Source organism: Salmo salar, chromosome ssa04 (assembly GCF_905237065.1).
Source record: "Salmo salar chromosome ssa04, Ssal_v3.1, whole genome shotgun sequence".
Classification (NCBI taxonomy): Eukaryota; Metazoa; Chordata; class Actinopteri; order Salmoniformes; family Salmonidae; genus Salmo; species Salmo salar.
This window is the reverse complement of record NC_059445.1, coordinates 64,266,252-64,287,200: the sequence shown is the minus strand read 5'-3', so window position 1 is coordinate 64,287,200 and position 20,949 is coordinate 64,266,252. Positions and strand designations below refer to the sequence as shown.

General features: G+C 44.2%; 1 protein-coding gene across 4 annotated transcripts in view; it reads left to right on the top strand.

Annotated features, from left to right (window-relative positions):
- The window catches only part of LOC106603676 (protein turtle homolog B), a 189,031-nt gene that overhangs the window by 122,320 nt on the left and 45,762 nt on the right, over nt 1–20,949 (top strand). For 2 of the 4 annotated variants that reach the window (XM_014197638.2, XM_014197640.2), the window contains exons 7-12: nt 6,750–6,895; nt 11,173–11,315; nt 12,389–12,529; nt 12,756–12,875; nt 13,422–13,572; nt 19,084–19,195. In XM_014197638.2, coding sequence (XP_014053113.1) covers nt 6,750–6,895; nt 11,173–11,315; nt 12,389–12,529; nt 12,756–12,875; nt 13,422–13,572; nt 19,084–19,195 — 813 coding nt within the window. Of the gene's footprint in view, nt 1–6,749; nt 6,896–11,172; nt 11,316–12,388; nt 12,530–12,755; nt 12,876–13,421; nt 13,573–19,083; nt 19,208–20,949 lie in introns of all 4 variants that reach the window. The other 2 variants (XM_014197639.2, XM_014197637.2) reach the window with 1 other exon arrangement.

Genomic DNA, 20,949 nt, shown 5'->3' with positions numbered 1-20,949 from the left:
GAGCACAGGGCGCCAGTGGCGAATTTGCCAAACTTGGTGTTCTCTGGCAAATTCCAAACGTTCTGCACGGTGTTGGGCTGTAAGCACAACCCCCACCTGTGGACGTCGGGCCCTCATACCACCCTCATGGAGTCTGTTTCTGACCGTTTGAACAGACACATGCACATTTGTGGCCTGCTGGAGGTCATTTTGCAGGGCTCTGGCAGTGCTTCTCCTGCTCCTCCTTGCACAAAGGCGGAGGTAGCGGTCCTGCTGCTGGGTTGTTGCCCTCCTACGGCCTCCTCCACGTCTCCTGATGTACTGGCCTGTCTCCTGGTAGCGCCTCCATGCTCTGGACACTACGCTGACAGACACAGCAAACCTTCTTGCCACAGCTCGCATTGATGTGCCATCCTGGATGAGCTGCACTACCTGAGCCACTTGTGTGGGTTGTAGACTCCGTCTCATGCTACCACTAGAGTGAAAGCACCGCCAGCATTCAAAAGTGACCAAAACATCAGCCAGGAAGCATAGGAACTGAGAAGTGGTCTGTGGTCCCCACCTAGAGAACCACTCCTTTATTGGGGGTGTCTTGCTAATTGCCTATAATTTCCACCTGTTGTCTATTCCATTTGCACAACAGCATGTGAAATGTATTGTCAATCAGTGTTGCTTCCTAAGTGGACAGTTTGATTTCACAGAAGTGTGATTGACTTGGAGTTACATTGTGTTGTATAAGTGTTCCCTTTATTTTTTTGAGCAGTATATATATTTATACAGTCGGAAGTTTACATACACTTAGGTTGGAGTCATTAAAACTTGTTTTTCAACCACTCCACAAATTTCTTGTTAACAAACTATAGTTTTGACAAGTCGGTTAGGACATCTACTTTGTGCATGGCGCAAGTCATTTTTCCAACAATTGTTTAAAGACAGATTATTTCACTTATAATTCACTGTTTCACAATTCCAGTGGGTCTGAAGTTTACATACACTAAGTTGACTGTGCCTTTAAACAGCTTGGAAAATTCCAGAAAATGATGTCATGGCTTTAGAAGCTTCTGATAGGCTAATTGACATCATTTGAGTCAATTGGAGGTGTACCTGTGAATGTATTTCAAGGCCTACCTTCAAACTCAGTGCCTCCTTGCTTGACATCATGGGAAAATCTAAAGAAATCAGCCAAGACCTCAGAAAAACATTTGTAGACCTTCACAAGTCTGATACATCCTTGGGAGCAATTTCCAAACTCCTGAAGGTCCACTTTCATCTGTACAAAGAATAGTACGCAAGTATAAACACCATGGGACCACGCAGCTATCATACCGCTCAGGAAGGAGACGCGTTCTGTCTCCTAGAGATGAATGTACTTTGGTGCGAAAAGTGCAAATCAATCCCAGAACAACAGCAAAGGACCTTGTGAAGATGCTGGAGGAAACAGATACAAAAGTATCTATATCCACAGTAAAACGAGTCCTATATCGACATAACCTGAAAGGCCGCTCAGCACAGAAGAAGCCACTGCTCCAAAACCGCCATAAAAAAAGCCAGACTTCGGTTTGCAACTGCACATGGGGACAAAGATCGTACTTTTTGGAGAAATGTCCTCTGGTCTGATGAAACAAAAATAGAACTGTTTGGCCATAATGACCATCGTTATGTTTGGAGGAAAAAGGAGGAAGCTTGCAAGCCAAAGAACACCATCCCAACCGTGAAACACGGGGGTGGCAGCATCATGTTGTGGGGGTGCTTTGCTGCAAGGGGGACTGGTGCACTTCACAAAATAGATGGCATCATGAGGAGGAAAATGATGTGTATTTATTGAAGCAACATCTCAAGACATCAATCAGGAAGTTAAAGCTTGATCGCAAATGGGTCTTCAAAATTGACAATGACCCCAAGCATACTTCCAAACTTGTGGCAAAATGGCTTAAGGACAACAAAGTCAAGGTATTGGAGTGGCCATCACAAAGCCCTGACCTCAATCCCATAGAAGATTTGTGGGCAGAACTGAAAAAGCGTGTGCGAGCAAGGAGGCCTACAAACCTGACTCAGTTACACCAGCTCTGTCAGGAGGAATGGGCCAAAATTCACCCAACTTATTGTGGGAAACTTGTGGAAGGCTACCAGAAACGTTTGACCCAAGTTAAACAATTTAAAGGCAATGCTACCAAATACTAGTTGAGTTTATGTAAACTTCTGACCCACTGGGATTGTGATGAAAGAAATAAATGCTGAAATAAATCATTCTCTCTACTATTATTCTGACAATTCACATTCTTAAAATAAAGTGGTGATCCTAACTGACCTAAAACAGGGAATTTTTACTAGGATTAAATGTCAAGAATTGTGAAAAACTGAGTTTAAATGTATTTGGCTAAGGTGTATGTAAACTTCTGACTTCAACTGTATATACTGTATTCTATACCATCTACTGCATCTTGCCTATGCCGCATGGCCATCACTCATCCATATATTTATATGTGCATATTCTTTTTCATCCCTTTACATTTGTGTTTATAAGGTAGTCATTGTGAATTTGTTAGATTACTTGTTAGATATTACTGCACTGTCGGAACTAGAAGCACAAGCATTTCGCTACACTTGCATTAACATCTGCTAACCATGTGTATGTGACCAATACAATTTGATTTGATTTAGAGCTCCGAGACAGGATTGTGTAGAGGCACAGATCTGGGGAAGGGTACCAAAAAATGTCTGCAACATTGAAGGTCCCTAAGAACACAGTGGCCTCCATCATTCTTAAATGGAAAAAGTTTGGAACCACCAAGACTCTTCCTAGAGCTGGCCGCCCTTGCCTAACTGAACAATCCGGGGAAAGGCCTTGGTCAGGGAGGTGAGTTCCTCTGTGAAGATGGGAGAACCTTCCAGAAGGACAATCATCTCTGCAGCACTCCACCAATCAGGCCTTTATCAGGGATGCAAACTAGTCACCTTTGGCGAAATTCTCCGTTTTGAATCCAAAATAGGTGACCTACATGATTCCTGTAGATCCGATGAGAAATATTTGGGCGAGGGGGGGCTTTGGATGACTACTGGCCTTATGCGAACGAGTGATGCACATTTGGAGCAATACTGGCTGTATCCAAGGCTCTGCCAATCATTCACATAACAACAGAAAGCAGCATATGACTGAAGAGAGAAAAGACAACCAATTTTCAAGTTACAGCATCAGCGCGCACTCTTGAAAGAGGCTTGGAAAGGCAGTTTGCCAGTTAATTTACAGCAGCGCGTCCCCTGAACGATAATGAAAAGGTAGGTGAGAAGCCTGACCACGGAAACAGGGGTGACAAGTTGATGAAGCTTACTTCATGAGCTGTAACTGGAATTTGGAAAGTTTGAGGTGAGGGAGAAAGTGTTGTGGAACAAGTATTGTTAGCATTCTTAAGTATCTTGCTAGCTGGATCGAATTATCCGTTATAGCTTGCCAGAGAAATGTTGAGCAACTGAACTGATCAAATAATTGAGTTTATGGTGTGAAAATTATCTGGCTAATAAAGTCAGCTGGCTAACGTTACAACATGAGATGCGCTAACGTTAGTAACCTAACCAATTCGCTATAGTGTTAACTGGTAACGTTATATGACTCCTTGCCGTTCCTGAAGTTATAACGCATTAGTTGCTTACTGGACCCTGGCAATCTGTGTGAAATGTTAACTAGTTAACTAGTTTCCCTAACTAGTTAACTAGCTAACAAATTCACTACTATCTGTGAACTAATGTTTTCCCTCTACAGTACAGTAAGTTATGTGGTTAATTTTCAGAATGAGAGAATTAGGTGAGAATGAGGCGTTGCTTGTGTTAGGTTCAAATTTTTCAGAGTAAATAACTCATGGACACTAGAAAAGCTTAACCAAGTTTAATTCTTCCCAAAGGGTCGACATAGCTGTATTCAGACAGACATGTTTCCACCACTACAAGTATATATACTCCACTTCAGGCACTCCTCCTTCTCTCCAATCCTTACATCTTAAGGTTCGACAGGGAGAGGGTAATAGGATAATAAACCATAATTTCACCCTTCAGGGGATCTGACCTGACCTCAACCCCTCCTTCGCCTAATCCACAGATGTCCATCCTCTTCCCCTATAGCAATCCTGTGACCTCCTCCCATCCACCCAACACATTCCAAAGCCATCTGTCTTTCTACAGAGAACCATTAACCTCTGACATATAAACCAGTCTCTTCCAACCTTTATATACTATGCTTTTGCGTATAACAATGTTCAAAGTTTACCCCGAATCCAACACTTGTTAAACAGCTAAGTGTAGCTGAAGATGGGCCTGGCTTAAACTGGATGCCACTATAGAGATGAAAGGAAACCACACACTTTCCCTATTTCTCACTTTTTCAATACAGTGGATAAACATGGGTATGCCAGGTGTACTCTCTGCCTGAAAGAGATCAATTATGCCAACAAAGGGTATCATGCTCTGCTGGCACATTATAGAACAGATGTCCACAGGCAGAAAGTGTACAATGTAATAATGTGCAGTGTAGCCCAAATATATTGCTTTTGTTGTGTTGAACTTGACAGTAACACTTGTATGTGAGTGAGGGGGAATTATTACATTTTTTACTCAGTCAACATTATTTTTGCACACATGTAGCCTTGTGCACTTGATCGGTCTCTGGAGAGACCTGAAAATAGCTGCGCAGCAACGCTCCCCATCCAACCTGACAGCGCTTGAAAGGATCTGCAAAGAAGAATGGGAGAAACTCAGAACCCAGATGTGCCAAGCTTGTAGCGTCATACACAAGAAGACTTGAGGCTGTAATCGCTGCCAAAGGTGCTTCAACAAAATACTGAGTAAAGGGTCTGAATGCCTATGTAAATGTATTATTTCAGTTTTTTATTTGTAATAAATTTAAAACAATTTCCAAAAACCTGTTTTTGGTTTATAATTATGGGGTATTTGTGTGTTGATTGATGAGGAAAAAAACTATTTAATCAATTTTAGAATAAGGCTGTAACGTAACAACATTTGGTAAAAGTGAAGGGGTCTGAATACTTTCCGAATGCACTGTATATAATGGTGTGTATAGACAGTATGGCATTGAAAAGGTGTAGTACTTGTATAGGATGAGCCATGACTAGAATACAGTATATACATATAACGCAAGTAAAACCGTATGTAAACATTATTAAAGTGACCAGTGTTCACTTTAATGGTGGGTGGTAACCAGCTAGTAACAGTGATTATGGTTCAGGGCAGGGTATTGGGCGAAGGCCAGCTAGTGGTGAATGTTTAACAGTCTGATGGCCTGGAGATAGAAGCTGTTTATTAGTCTCTCTGTCCCAGCTTTTATTGACCTACCTGTACTATCTCCTCCTTCTAGATGGTAGTGGGGTGAACAGGCCCTTGCTCAGGTGGCTGAGGTCCTTGATGATATTCTTGGCCTTCTTGTGACACCGGGTGCTGTAGATGTCCTGGAGGACAGGCAGTGTGCCCCTGCGGTTGCGGACGGTGCAATTGCCGTACCAGGCGGTGATACATCTCGTCAGGATGCTCTCAGTGGTGCGTTTGTAGAGGTTCGTGAGGGTCTTAGGGGCCAACCAAATTCTTCAGCCTCCTGAGATTGAAGAGGCGCTGCTGCACATTCTTCACCACACTTTCTGTGTGAAGGGACCATTTCAGGTCTTCAGTGATGTGCACGATGAGGAACTTGAACCTTTTGACCCTTTCTGCTGCGGCCCTGTCAATGTGGATGTGGGCGTGCTTTTTCTGCTGTCTCCTTTAGTCCACAATCAGCTCCTTCGTTTTGTTGATGTTGGGGGAGAGGTTATTTTCCTGGCACCACTCTGCCAGGACTATCATCTCCTCCCTGTAGGTTGTCTCGTCATTGTTTATAATCAGGCCTACCACTGTTGTGTCATCAGCAAATGAGTTCCAGACGTGGGTGGCCACGCAGTCATGGGTGAACAGTGAGTACAAAAGGGGGCTGAGCCCGCACCCCTTGTGGGGCCCCAGTGTTAAGGATCAGCGTGGCGGAGGTGTTGTTGCCTACCTTCACCACCTGAGGTTGGCCCATCAGGGAGTCCAGGACCCAGTTTCACAGAGCGGGATTCAGACCCAGGGCCCTGAGGTTAGTGATGAGCTTGGAGGGCACTATGGTGTTCAAGGCTGAGCTGTACTCTATGAACAGCATTCTTAAATAGGTCTTTCTCTTGTCCAGGTGGGATAGGGTCGTGTGCAGTGCAATGGCGATTGCATCATCCTTGGATCTGTTGGGGCGGTATGCGAATTGTAGTGGGTCTAGGTTGTCAAGTAAGGTGGACGTGATATGGTCGTTAACTAGCATCTCAGAGCACTTCAGGGTGACAGAAGTGAGTGCTACGGGTCAATAGTAATTTAGTTCAGTTACCTTCACTTTCTTGGGTACAGGAACAAGGGTGGACATCTTGAAAAGATTGGGGACAACAGACTGGGATATGGAGAGATTGAATATGTCTGTAAACACTCCAGCCAGCTGCACATGCTTTGAGGATGCTCTGAGGACGCGGCTTACTTCAGCACCAATATTCAGCATTATTTTTCAAAGTCACACATATGTCTGTGTCATTGGGGCAAATCCTAACTTCCACTTAAGTTGAATTTGAACTTTAAGTTTCCCATTGACATTAATGCACGAATAGGTAAAAATACGTGTTGTGGAAGTTAAGATTTGACCCATTGAGTCAATGATGTGGTTATAGACGCTACTTTGATGCTCTTCCCTCCCTATCTTCCTCCCTCCCTCTCTGCAGTGGCCTGAGGGACAGGGTCAGTATTCTGGTGGACGGCTCGCTCATCATTGGCAGTGTGAAGCCAGAGGATGCTGGGAGATTCACCTGCAGCCCCAGCAACAGCCTGGGCCGGCCCCCATCCGCCTCCGCCCAGCTCACAGTGCAATGTGAGTGTCTCGCCCTATCCTCTACAGTCAACCCATTCCCCCTAACCCTTATCATAATAATAATTTGTCCTGTCACACATGTTTTTCTTGCATATCCCTCTGAGACACGCGCAGGGAGTGGGGTCACGGCCAGGGTCACCATTGTAGAGCAGCCCTGGAGAAATTAGTGTTAAGTGCTTTGCTCAAGGGCACAGCTACTGATTGTTCACCTTGTCGGTTACGGTATTCGAACCAGCAACCTTTCGGTTATGGCACAACACTCTAACCTCGTGGCTACCTGCCGCCCTGCGCTTGTCCAAATATGGGTCGTGTTCATCAGAGCACACAGAGCTACTGGGTGTACACTACAGCAAGATCCATCCTACTCTAACAATTCTAATTCTACTCATCAGCCGCACTTAGGACATTGATTGACTGATCCTAGATCTGTGCTTATAAGAGCAACTTGAACCTGCAGCTGTGCTATTGAGTAGTCCCACTGCAACTGTGTACACTCAGTCCTGCTGATGCTGTTCTCTACTTAATGAGTGTTATACTACCTAACCACCCTATGAATCACAAGCCAAAGATCCGTTTCCATATTACTGTATGTACATTTAATGGACGATAAAGCTTTACAGGAAATATGGCACGATATCTGGCTATGGTATGCACCAGGGATCATCAACTAGATTCAGCCGCAGGCTGATTGTTTTTCTTGAGCGGATGGTCAGGGGGCCTGAACATAATTACAAATAATTCTAGACTGCAAATTGACCACAAGAAGCCCAAACAGATAGAATATTTGACAAAAACATAATAATTTCAAACCTAGCTTTCATTTATATAAGATCACATATATCTCTCTATTATGTGTGGGAATACTTTGGAACAGATTTCCAAAATAAAAATCACTCAAACAATTGATTTATTTATATAAAATCATGTCACCAGTTGGGGAACCCTGGTATAGACTTAGTTAAATAGAACCTCTCTCTCTCTATCCACTGCACTGTGTAATTGAGATTAATTGGAGGTTACACTGGTGTGTGGTCTCCGAGCCAATTTCGGACCCCCTACCCCATATGCCAAGTGGGCATATTAGCCCTAACCGTGATCCCATTCAACCACTACACACACTGTGTCTCTAAACCCAAACACACACACACACCATTCCCGAGAGTCCTACGGGTTAGAATTGAAACAGTGACCTTGAAGTCACTCTTCTTCAAAGTCATTCAAATCACTTTCACCAATGTTCTCCTCGCATGAAATGCTCTCTTTCTTTCATTTTCAGTCACACAGGCTTTGTGTTTGATCAGAATTAATCAATATTACACGCAACCCGCCTTTCACTCATGAGTCGTGACATTCAAAAACTCCAGCCCTGTCATTCCCCCGAGGTAAATCAGATGTATTGTAATCTAAATGAATGGAGTCGAGGATGAATGTTTCGCACCGGTAATACCCATCCACCACAGAGATGTGGCCCCGCTCGGTGGGTAGTGACTTGTCTGGGTAGCCAAGGCAACAGACATTTTGCATTCCCCCGCTCTATCTCCTCCTCCACGGCTCTAAATTAGATTTTTTTTTATTCTCAGGGCCCAAGCAGGAGAAAGCAGCACCAGTCATGAGGGAGGGAGGGAGCATTACATCATTGCTTTCAGAGACCAGACACTTTTTTGACACAGAGATAGAGGGAGCTTTTTTCTCTCAAGTAGTGACCACTACTTTCCCCAAAGCAAGTCACTGCTAGAGCCAGGATGCAAATAGCTATCTAGCGCTGTTCTATTTTTAGACTTTGGATGATATTCTTGTCTGCTCGGCTGCCACTGAGGTCTTTGTTGAGAGTTGGAGCTGAGTAGTAGTGGTATAATGTGATAACTACTGTATCTCCAGGGTTTTTAGGGTGGTAGGATGTCGATAGACTGAACTACCAGGATATGCTTTCTCTCTCCATCTCTTAATCTCTCTCTCTCTCTCGCTGTCTATTTTTTTAATTGAACCTTTATTTAACTAGGCAAGTCAATTAAGAACAAATTCTTATTTACAATGATGGCCTAGCAAGAGGAATCTGCAGCTTCCTGCGGGGACAGGGGCTGGGAATAAAAATACAAATATTCTCTCCATCTCTCTTTCTGTTTCTCCTCTCATCAATTCCTACCTCTGTGAATCCACATTGTCAACCTAATCTTTCTCTCTCTCTCCTTCTATCGCTCCTATTCTCTCTCTTCTCCCTCCTTGTCTTCCTTTCTTTTCTTCCCCCTCTCTTAGCTGTACCCCCCATCTCTGTGCCCTCTCTTTGGGGGGATGGTTGGGCTGCATGCTGCCATGCTTCTATACCTGCCCCAGGAGAGCAGTACCATGGAGGCAGCCACACACACTCACACACACATACAAACACACACACTCTAATGCTCACACTCACACATGCCACAACACACGCCATACACACACGCAGACCAAATTTGTCCACCGTGACCTGCTGTTTCGGTGCTGCGTGCGTGTGACAGGACGAGCGAAAGCGAGGGAAAGGGAGAGTGAAAGAGAGAAGGAGGAGGGGGAGAGGTGACATCATCCTCTGTGGAAACCCTCTCCTCTGCAGTGACGTCAGCTCCAGACGCCAGGCAGGCAGGCAGGCAGCAGGGAAGCAGGCAGCGTGGGCGATAGCGGCCCCACTAGACCACTGATGGCACTGCAGCACTACGACAAGATTACAGGCTGTGAGTGAGTGAGTGAGTGAGTGAGTGAGTGAGTGAGTGAGTGAGTGAGTGAGTGAGTGAGTGAGTGAGTGAGTGAGTGAGTGAGTGAGTGAGTGAGTGAGTGAGTGAGTGAGTGAGTGAGTGAGAGAGAGAGAGATAAATACATGTGTGGATATGTGCATGTTAGATAAGTGTGAGGGTGTGTATGCTAGCTGTATCGAGAGTGGCACTACCCCCTTCATCTTTCCTATAAATAGACTGTGGCACCTCGCCAAGCATTATGTTTTCTTTCTAAACCGCTCCTTTCTGAGCTGTTCCGGCCGTCGGACAGATATCCATTAGCTCTTTGTGGAGCGTGGCTTTGTGGCCACATGTACAGGGCTTTGAGCAGATGACAATGTCTGAATCTGCCATTAGGCCACAGATATTATCCAACAGAACCAACACAGCCTGAGACTTGTCCGGTAAAAGGTTAGATAACACGGAGGGAAAGAATGGGAAGTGCAGACGAGTTTTTTGGTTTGTGGGTTGTCACTAGTTACCACAGCCACAAAGTCATAAACCCCGGCCATTTCTGCAATGTATCTTCTTAAAACTTGATATTAAACCTAACCCTAATCTTAACCACACTGCTAACCGTATGCCTAACCTTCAATTAAGACCAAAAATGTCATTTTTGTTTTAGTGAATTTTTACGATCAAGCAATTTTGACTTTGTGCTATCTAGTGGAAACCTGGTTTGTGCCGTTGTGTAATGTAAGGGGTGTTGTGGTGAATCTGTCACTATATAGGGCATTTCACACACCTGAGCTGAACTGGGCCAAGCCAAAACAAGTTGGATTGAGCTGACCTGCTTACACAGCCACCAGAGTGTAAAAATATAGGGTATATGGTTCTTTGAAACGGCCCACTTTGACATAATTTTGCTAAGCACCCCTACTATTCTCCTGCTTCCGGGGTTGTTCAAAGTTAAAAGCTGGTGTATTGACTTTCAGTTCCAACTCCTCTTTCCTGTCGTCTATCCTTGTTGCCGGATAAAGTTAAATTAGCCGTGACTCCAGACAGACTGCCTCAGCCATGGAAGCCTCTGTCTGAATACTAAAGAGGACAGCCTTCTCTAAACTCATTTTAATCCACACGTTGATTCCATTCTACATATGTGACTGTCTCAGATTCTCCTTCCTTGTGAAATTAATTGACATACCAAAAACGTATTTCCCTGTTCACTAGTCAGTGTTTACCCATCCACTCTAAACACACACACAACCTCCACATGAACAGCTACTGCTCTCAGACCAGCTGCTACAGAAGCACACAGTTTATCATGTTACGACAGCCCGTGTTATTTCCCCTGGCTCCTGCTGAAGTACTGGTCCCATAATCACTATCAATGTTACTCTACTATAAAGATAATGTTTTAGTATGATATTTATCTTGTGACCTGGATGGTCTAGCTAGCGGTTAGTGCCACTGCCTACACCATTGTATGTTTGCCCGTGTCATCGTGGGTTCCAATCCAGCCCACTGCCTTTGTGACAAACTCTCTACTTTTCCCACCATCTCTCCTATGTCCAATAAAAGCATTTCTCGCCCCAGACCCTGCCCGTGTCAAAGACATGCCACCTGCCATCTACGTGGCCATCGGCCTGCCCGGCTTCATCCGCTGCCCGGTGGACGCCAACCCGCCCGCTACGCTGGTCAAGTGGACTAAAGATGGCAACCCTCTCCGGATAGAGAAGGTGAGTCGAGGGTTGTATTCATTAGAGCACACAGGAGCAAAATGTTTTTCAATGGGTAAAAAAAGTCCCTCTCTGTTTCAGTAGCTTTCCTTGCGTTTGGTTACTAATGAATTTGAGCCAAAACGTTCAGAGACAAATGTATTGTCTAGAACCAATATGTTTATCTGTTAGGTAGGATAGGGGATGGTGTCAGTTCTATTTCTATCTGTAATGTTCAGAAGGTTTGACATCACTGAATACATAATCACTTGTGGACAGACGCATAGGATGGTATTTCATCGTAGTGTCTGTCAACAGACTGATTTTCCGTCACTAACAATTTGGACAAATTACGATTTTGAATTTCGGAAGAGGGGACATTTGGGCTGTAGACGTTCCCAAAACCTCTATTTAGAGGGGTGGAGAATGTGCTAGTCTCATTAGTATCTTTTCTCATACATCGATCTCCCCCAAGAACTTCATCGGGCATCTGAGGCAATTACAGAATATTTTAGTTCTGGGTTTCTGAGATAACTGAATGCAGCCCACTTAAGTAGGGTGAAGACACTGATCTAAAGTCAGTTTTGTGTTTTCCCCTAATGGTTAAGTTTAGGGCTAAGGGGTAAGCTGACAGTGCCTAGAAGGGCAACATCTACCCGGCTTGGGGATGGCAGACTGGGAAATCCCCTCAAGCTTTGAACTGCAACAAAGGTGATGAACTGAGATAACTGCAGGGCTACTTTAGTGGGTAATTTCTACACTTCACATGTGCATTAAACTAGTGACTAAGTTTCCTAGTTTCAGGCTTCTAGGGGTGGATAAATTGTTGTATATATCCTAGACAAAATCTAGCTGTTGCTTTGCTGTTTCCTTTCACTACTTCTTGACCTTGCCTTCAGTCCCCTTTGATACAGAACTTTTAACTATTGAGAACAATGGGGGGACCGAGCGTACCTCTCACTTCCTATTCCATCGGGCAGCCACAGTCTCCTCAGCTCCTCTTTGCAGGATGATGGGATAGTGATGTGCCACTGGTGAGCTCAGCCATACAAACATTGCGATTTCATAGTGTTAGCCCCTCTTTGTTCCCTCAGTACCCTGGTTGGAGCCAAATGGAGGACGGGAGCATCCGTGTGACTGAGGTGACAGATGACTCTCTGGGCACCTACACCTGCATGCCTTACAACGCCCTGGGCTCTGAGGGTTGGTCCGATCCCACTCCCCTGGTGCTAAAGGTATGCAGGCTGATGCTAACGCTAATTAGTGTAGCATACTAGTTAGCATAGCAGTGATTATGCATTTTCTATGGGAAGACTAGCATGCTGCGAGTTAGCCTACATTAATGCTAACTGTGCTAGTTAGTGTAGCAATTCCCATTCATGTTAAGAAGACTAGCATGCTGCAAGTTAGCCTAGCGACTACACCCAGGCTCAGGCCTAATCTCACACTTTCTCTGGGCAGGATCCCCCCAAGTTCTCGATTGTTCCCGGAGGGGAGTACAGGCAGGAGGCTGGGAGAGAACTGGTCATCCCCTGTGCAGCTGAGGGAGAATTTCCCTATCCCAACATCACATGGAGGAAGGTAAACAACCCCCACCTGGTCTAACAGGCTATTACTTTATAATAGGACAGAGCTACAGCTCCTCTTCTCTATCCTTTCACTCTAAAGTTATGGGTATTGGGTAGCACGTTGCTGTACACTCACACAATATATTTGGGATTGAGATTTAATGGTAACAAAGCTACTCGGTGCCACTAATTCCCCATTTGATGTTAGGTGACCATTATTGAGTTATGATAACGGGTGGTTATTACTACCATATTACTACCATATTACTACCATATTACTGTCTGTCTGTCTGTCTGTCTGTCTGTCTGTCTGTCTGTCTGTCTGTCTGTCTGTCTGTCTGTGTCACTGTTTGTCTGTCTTCCTTTTTGTCTGTCTTCCTTTTTTTCTATCAGTCTTCTGTTCTCTGTCAGTCTGTCTTTCTATGTGTCTGTCTACTAATCTACTGTCTGTCTGGAAGCTATGTGGGTGGACGATAATGTCCTTTCTTGCCAGGACCAGTACAATATGTGCTGTTCTGTGAGATGTGTGACTCAACCTTCTTCTTCTCTCTCTTTTTAGGTATGGAAGCCCAGCAAAAGCAAGCACAATGTCCTCCCCTCAGGCAGCTTACAGTTCAAGTCCCTAAGCAAGGAGGACCACGGGGAGTGGGAGTGTGTGGCCACCAACGTCGCCACGAGCATCACTGCCAGCACGCACCTCCTAGTTATTGGTATGAGCCACTCTGCCGCACACAGGAACAGGCATAGGCACACACATACAAACACATCAGACCTGGGTTCAAATACGTGCAGATTTGATTATTTCTTATTAAAATATTTATTTTAAAATCTTGTGGCCCGAATCAACTACTTCTATTGGAAGTATTTTTAAGTATTTTTGAATACTTTCCTATAAATAGCCTACTATTTGAAAGTATTTTCAAATACTTATTTCAAAATACATGATTTCAAATACCAAACATACCTGGTTCAAATGCATGGGAGTATTTAAATATTTTATATACAGTATACTGTGTATTTGAGTATTTTCAAATATTTTTCAAGTGTATTTACAAATACATTCCAATATTCAACTGCTTGGTTTTTCAAATAAAAAATATCCAAATACTTAATATCCAAATGTCTTTGAACCCAGTAGTATTTTAACACAGGTCTGAGACACACACACAGAGTTCAGTTTGACATTTATAAATTACAAGCTTTATCACCATTCACGTGGGCCCTGTTTGAAAATGTCAAGAAGTCCTTAAAGTTATCCCGGCTCTAACACGATTGGACAGGTGAAAGCAAGGGGAAGTGAAGAACCTTAACGGCCCAGTGCAGTCATAATTCAGTTATTGTACAACAGCTGATGAAACTAAAACTGTAAAAATGTGAAAAAATGTTATCAGTGTTATTTCCTGATAGTTGCTGGTTGAAAATATAATTTACACAGGACCTTCCAATCAGCAGGTTTTACATGGGTGGAGTTTTGGCTTGCCTAGTGACATCACCAGGCGGTATAAATTATTATACAACGGGTGGGTCTAATCCTGAATGCTGATTGATTAAAACCGCATTCCAGCCGGTATCTAGTCCACATGTTACCACCGGCAAAATCTATGAAGTTAAAATGCCTATTTAATCTGTTCCATTTGGCTGTGCAATCCATTGTCTCATCAGCCCAGCCCACCAATTTATAAACTTGATCGCCACTATAAAAAACATCTAGACATTATCTCACATTTCTTTTAGACTAACATTTCATTTTATACAAATCACCAGCGGAGATTTGTATAAACCTTTCTGTTTCTCCGACATTTGCAATATTGTTTCAATATTCAAATTCAATCTCCAGCTGTCCCATAGTAATGAACGTGTTGGGAGTCGGGACGAGACGGACAGACAGGCAGCGCAGCGCAGCATTTCTCAGCCAGTCGAAATCATGAATCAGCTGGCATAATTGTTATGGATATATACGAAGAAATGTCAATTGAAAAAAGGTCAAACGAAACGAAGTGCAGGAAGCCAGCAGTCTTTACAGTTGTAGTTTAAAGTGATTGTGTTAGCTGTGTTGTTGGCTAGCTCCTCTGACAAGTGAGCACATTTTCTATGCCAGGCGAAATCGCACCTCATTAGCTCATTGTTATGGATGTATCCAAATAAATGTCACTAGAAAACCGCTTAGACAAATGCAAATGCAGCTACTTATATGCAGCTGTTATTCTGGCTGCAATTTTTGACGTGAATGTAATTTAGTCGTAGTTGGTTAGCTAGCAAGCAAGGGATAATTACTGGCAACGGTACATTTAGAAAGAACGACTGGGTCGTGTCTATAAATACAGAACAAAAAGACTGAACGACTGGGTCGTATCTCGGGCAACCGAACCAATAGAACGAACGACCAGCCAGCTTGGGTAGCAACCCTAGATTTGTGTCGGGACTATATCTTGTGGAAGGATGAAATAGTATGAAAATATGTCAATTATTATTTGAATATGTTTGTAACCCGTTGTATAAAAGTGATGTTTGGAGGATATATTGGCACGGTTTGCCGGCCCTCCACTTCGTCTCGGGCCTGGCAACACCCATGCCAATATATCATCCAAACACTGGCTTCTCAGGCATTATCACTTAAATAGACTAATAAGAGAGTTCCAAACCTCTCTGCCAATAACAGCTAGTTTTCAGGTTACATATCCCTCGCATTATGGTCCTCCAATTAGGCCCCTCACTCAGACTACTCCCAGACAGTCCTAGAAAAACTATTGCTTGAGAAATTGTTTTTGGCTTATTTTTATGGAGAACTATTACAGTAAGGTACTTCATTGTTATCCAGAAATGATTTGATATTGAGATAAAAATGGCGGCAATGGGCCTTTTAACACCAAGGCGAGTCAATCCAGTTAAATTTGAATCTACAATATAACTAGTCTAGTAGAAGTAGTCCAATACTAGGACATCACGTCCAAAGTTAACCAATCCGAAATACAAATTTTCATAATCTGTTGCAAAACGTTTTAAAATGGTTTCCGTTGCATGCCTTAATGATTGCGACCCGTGTGTGCTCTGAAAGGGTAGTGAAGAGAGGCAAGGCTTTGCAGAGCGGCAGTGACGGCGGCATCCAAGCGTCAACCACTGACAATTTTCCAAAGCTCGACGTGTCAGCCAAAGCACCTGGGGGACATGTGCAAAGAGCAATTTGCAAGGTCAACGACGTGGCGCGCCAATATCCGCAAATCACAAATGAGCAAATTGGGCTCGCAGCATTAGGGAAGCAGACACAGAGATTGTTTCCACTGCTGAAAACTCTAGTTTGTCTGATAAATAAAGACAACCGATAGATTAACTGTCACTTGTTGTGTCTAGGCCATCCAATTACTAATGATGCCTTTTTGGAACAGTCTTAGTGTTCCTAGCTGTAGCTGGCTATGTAGAAAGACCACTCAGTCTTCAGTTAGCTGGCCACTGATATTGCCTGTGTGGAGGTTGTTGTGTATAGGTGCTAGAGATACAGATGGGGTAATCAGGCCACTGTTTCTTTAGCATTCTTGCATTCAATGGTCAAGCAACAGTAAATAGCACAATTCGAAGATGTTCAATTGGCCAATGAAATACGTTTTCATGTATTTTGTGGGTGATTAGATTATGGCCAAATCTTTCCTCTCCTTTACCTTTCAGCACATTTTCATGTATAATTAGTAGGGAATATTTTGTACTTTTGTTCGAACATGGCCAGAGATTTCTGAAATCGTCTACTGCAGACACAACATAGCAAGACTGCTATAAGACATTCTGACATTCTCCTCCATTTTCTTGGACAGCAGAAAGGCTTCCTGGCACAGGAGGTTGGTGGTACCTTAATTGGGGAGGAAAGGCTCGTAATGGCTGGAGCGGAATAAATGGAATGGTATCAAATATATTAAACGCATGGTTTCCATGTGTTTGATGCCATTCCGTTTGCTGCGTTCCAGACATTATTATGAGCCGTTCTCCCCTCAGCAGCCTCCACTGCTTCCTGGGTAATTTGTCTGCCTTCCAACCCCTACATCCTTTTGTCTGCTGAAACGTTTTGGTGCTAACATCTGGCATCATTACGAAGTGACACGACCATACGAGGTCACACCTGTTATGACAGATGCTGATGTGTGATTGGAGGATGAAAGGGAAGAGGGTTTTAATTATTTTTCAAATCTGACCTCACTGGTGACCATTTTAAGATGTTATTAAAGTATATGTGGACTTGGAATGGGGCAAACCCGAGCCAACCTGTCATGTAGGGATAATCTAGTGAGCCATAACCAATCCTGCTAGCTAGCTTGTCAGTCACAAGAGACTACATGTAGTTACAGTACATGGCTACAGTATGATATTGTCTCACTATGAAATGATATAATCTCCCGAGATCTGCCAAGAGTCACCTGTATGGAGGTGTAGAGAAGTTGGCCGCACACACGTACACACACATACAAACACACACACACACACACACACACACACACGCACTCAGTATGGCTCTGATCACGTCTGGTCCAGCTGGCTCACAGGCCTAAGCTTGTTCTTTAGGCACCATGCCAGAAGTTGCAGTGACACTTAATCTCAATGAACCAGTTATACCTTGACCAGACCACACCAAATCCACGTATAGAAGACCACTCTAACGAAACCCAAAGGCCTACCATCTGACTGTAGTCTTTACATAACCACTCAGAGGCCTACTTACACAACCACTCAGAGGTCTACCACCTGACTGTAGTCTTAACACAACCACACAGAGGCCTACCACCTGACTGTAGTCTTTACACAACCACACAGAGGCCTACCACCTGACTGTAGTCTTTACACAACCACACAGAGGTCTACCACCTGACTGTAGTCTTTACACAACCACACAGAGGCCTACCACCTGACTGTAGTCTTTACACAACCACACAGAGGTCTACCACCTGACTGTAGTCTTTACACAACCACACAGAGGCCTACCACCTGACTGTAGTTTTTACACAACCACACAGAGGTCTACCACCTGACTGTAGTCTTTACACAACCACACAGAGGTCTACCACCTGACTGTAGTCTTTACACAACCACACAGAGGTCTACCACCTGACTGTAGTCTTTACACAACCACACAGAGGTCTACCACCTGACTGTAGTCTTAACACAACCACACAGAGGTCTACCACCTGACTGTAGTCTTAACACAACCACACAGAGGTCTACCACCTGACTGTAGTCTTTACACAACCACACAGAGGTCTACCACCTGACTGTAGTCTTTACACAACCACACAGAGGTCTAACACCTGACTGTAGTCTTTACACAACCACACATAGGTCTACCACCTGACTGTAGTCTTTACACAACCACACAGAGGTCTACCACCTGACTGTAGTCTTAACACAACCACACAGAGGTCTACCACCTGACTGTAGTCTTTACACAACCACACAGAGGCCTACCACCTGACTGTAGTCTTTACACAACCACACAGAGGTCTACCACATGACTGTAGTCTTTACACAACCACTCAGAGGTCTACCACATGACTGTAGTCTTTACACAACCAAACAGAGGTCTACCACCTGACTGTAGTCTTTACACAACCACTCAGAGGCCTACCACCTGACTGTAGTCTTTACACAACCACACAGAGGTCTACCACCTGACTGTAGTCTTTACACAACCAAACAGAGGTCTACCACCTGACTGTAGTCTTTACACAACCACACAGAGGTCTACCACCTGACTGTAGTCTTTACACAACCACTCAGAGGTCTACCACCTGACTGTAGTCTTTACACAACCACTCAGAGGTCTACCACCTGACTGTAGTCTTTACACAACCACACAGAGGTCTACCACCTGACTGTAGTCTTTACACAACCACACAGAGGTCTACCACCTGACTGTAGTCTTTACACAACCACACAGAGGTCTACCACATGACTGTAGTCTTTACACAACCACACTGAGGCCATCCACATGACTGTAGTCTTTACACAATCACATAAAGCCTACACATATCAGAAAGAGCTGACTTCCTTCCAGGCCAACTCAAGTGTGTGTGTGTGTGTGTCTGCCTGTTTGTGTGTGTGTGTGTTTTTGTGTGTCTGCGTTCTTGTGTGTCTGTGTTTTTGTGTGTGTGTGTGATTTAAGTGCACATGCTTCATGTTTCACTCTCTTTCTCTCCCACCCTCCTCACTAACGCCACTCTCCACTTGACTCCTCCCCTCCCCAGGCACAAGCCCCCACGCCCCGGCCAACGTCCATGCGGCGGTCTCCACCACCTGGGCCAACGTGTCATGGGAGGCTGGCTACGACGGCGGCTTCGAGCAGACATTATCAGTCTGGTATGGCCATGTGTGAGTCATCCCAGCATGCTTTGCTTCCTGCTTCTTCTTTCTTCAAACTTTTTTCCCTCTAAGGCTACGTCCCGATTCTCTACCCTTCTCACTCCAGTCAATGCTTCCACACCAACACAGTGCTTTGAAGTAGATGACAGGGAGAGTAGAAGTGCACAGGTCTTGAAAAGGGTGTAGAATCGGGATGCAGCTGGGAAACCAAGCTCCTCTCTGCCCCCTTCTGCTGCTCTTCTGCCTAGGGGAGGCTGCTTCAGCTTGGCTGGGGAAGAGGGGGGCTGGATGGGGTAGTGGGGTGGATGTTGCCCCTTGACAATATCAAGTTCAGTCAAGTCCAGTCTCACGTTTTAAGGATCGGGTTTGGGGAGGGGTAGGCTGTTCCTAGACCTGTGCCTTTTAAAAAGGGCAACTGTTACCCAGAGCGGATGGGAAGGGGTGGGGATAATACGAGAGAGAGGGGACGGCTTAGCGTAACATGCCGTTCAAGTCATCCCAAGTCAACTCCAATAAGTTTGGATTGAGACAAGCCCAAAAGCGCCTAATTCAAACTATTTAAGACACCGAATTACCAATATTTTCAGTTGACTGTCATGGAAATGCACTGTAGCTACACACCGATGTTCAGAACGGGGCAAAAATAGCCCGGGAAACCCTTTCAACAATAGTTTGACTTTATCACCAATCCTTTTCACCCATTGATTCCTCAAATGGTATTCACCAGATAATCATGCTTATAACATCTACATGCTCAATTCCTAGTGTCACTACAAAAGTATACATTATCACCAAGCAGCTCACTTAGTACTACTGGGCCTGTATTGATAAAGCGTCTCAGAGTAGAAGTGCGGATCTAGGATTCGTTTTGCCTTTCAGATTCTAATAAATAAGCTTACATGGACAGCGGGGACCTGATCCTAGATCAGCACTCTGAGATGCTTTGTGAATATTGACCCTGAATCATCATCCACTGAGCTCCTTATAGATCACCACCACATCACTCACAGTCCACAGCAGACCAGACCTGACCAGTCCAAACCAGACCAGCGTAGACCAATCCAGACCTGACCAAATCAAACCAGACCAGACCTGCCGCAGGATATTCTGCACTGTCATCAGCTCGTTCTCCTACTCCCAAACAGACACACAGCAAATGGGCTTGCCCCTTACTTAACGACCACAGATAAAAACCAGCGAGAAGAACTATCAGACTGTTACGATCCCTAGATGGGGGAGTTGTTATTAAAAGTGAATATAAAGTATCATATTAAGAAACGAGGAGAACAATTAGCGAGAAGCGTACTGCGCAATTAGCGCGCACTTTAAGTACTGTGATCCTCTAAAAAAGTAATTGTCACGGTTGTCGTAGGATGAAGCGGACCAAAGTGCAGCGTGATTATCGTTCCACATATTTTATTGAACTGTGAAACTATACAATACATACAAAATAAACTGAATAAACAAAAACAACAAACCGTGACGAAGCGTTAACAAACACGTACTCAAAAACAATCTCCCACAAACCCAGGTGGGAAAAACACCTACTTAAGTATGATCTCCAATTAGAGACAACGATGACCAGCTGCCTCTAATTGGAGATCATCCCAAACAAAACCCAACATAGAAATATAAAACTAGAACATAACAACATAGAAAATCTAAACTCGGAAAAAAAACTGTCACGCCCTGACCTACTCTCCCATAGAAAATAGCAGCTTTCTATGGTCAGGACGTGACAGTAATGATAT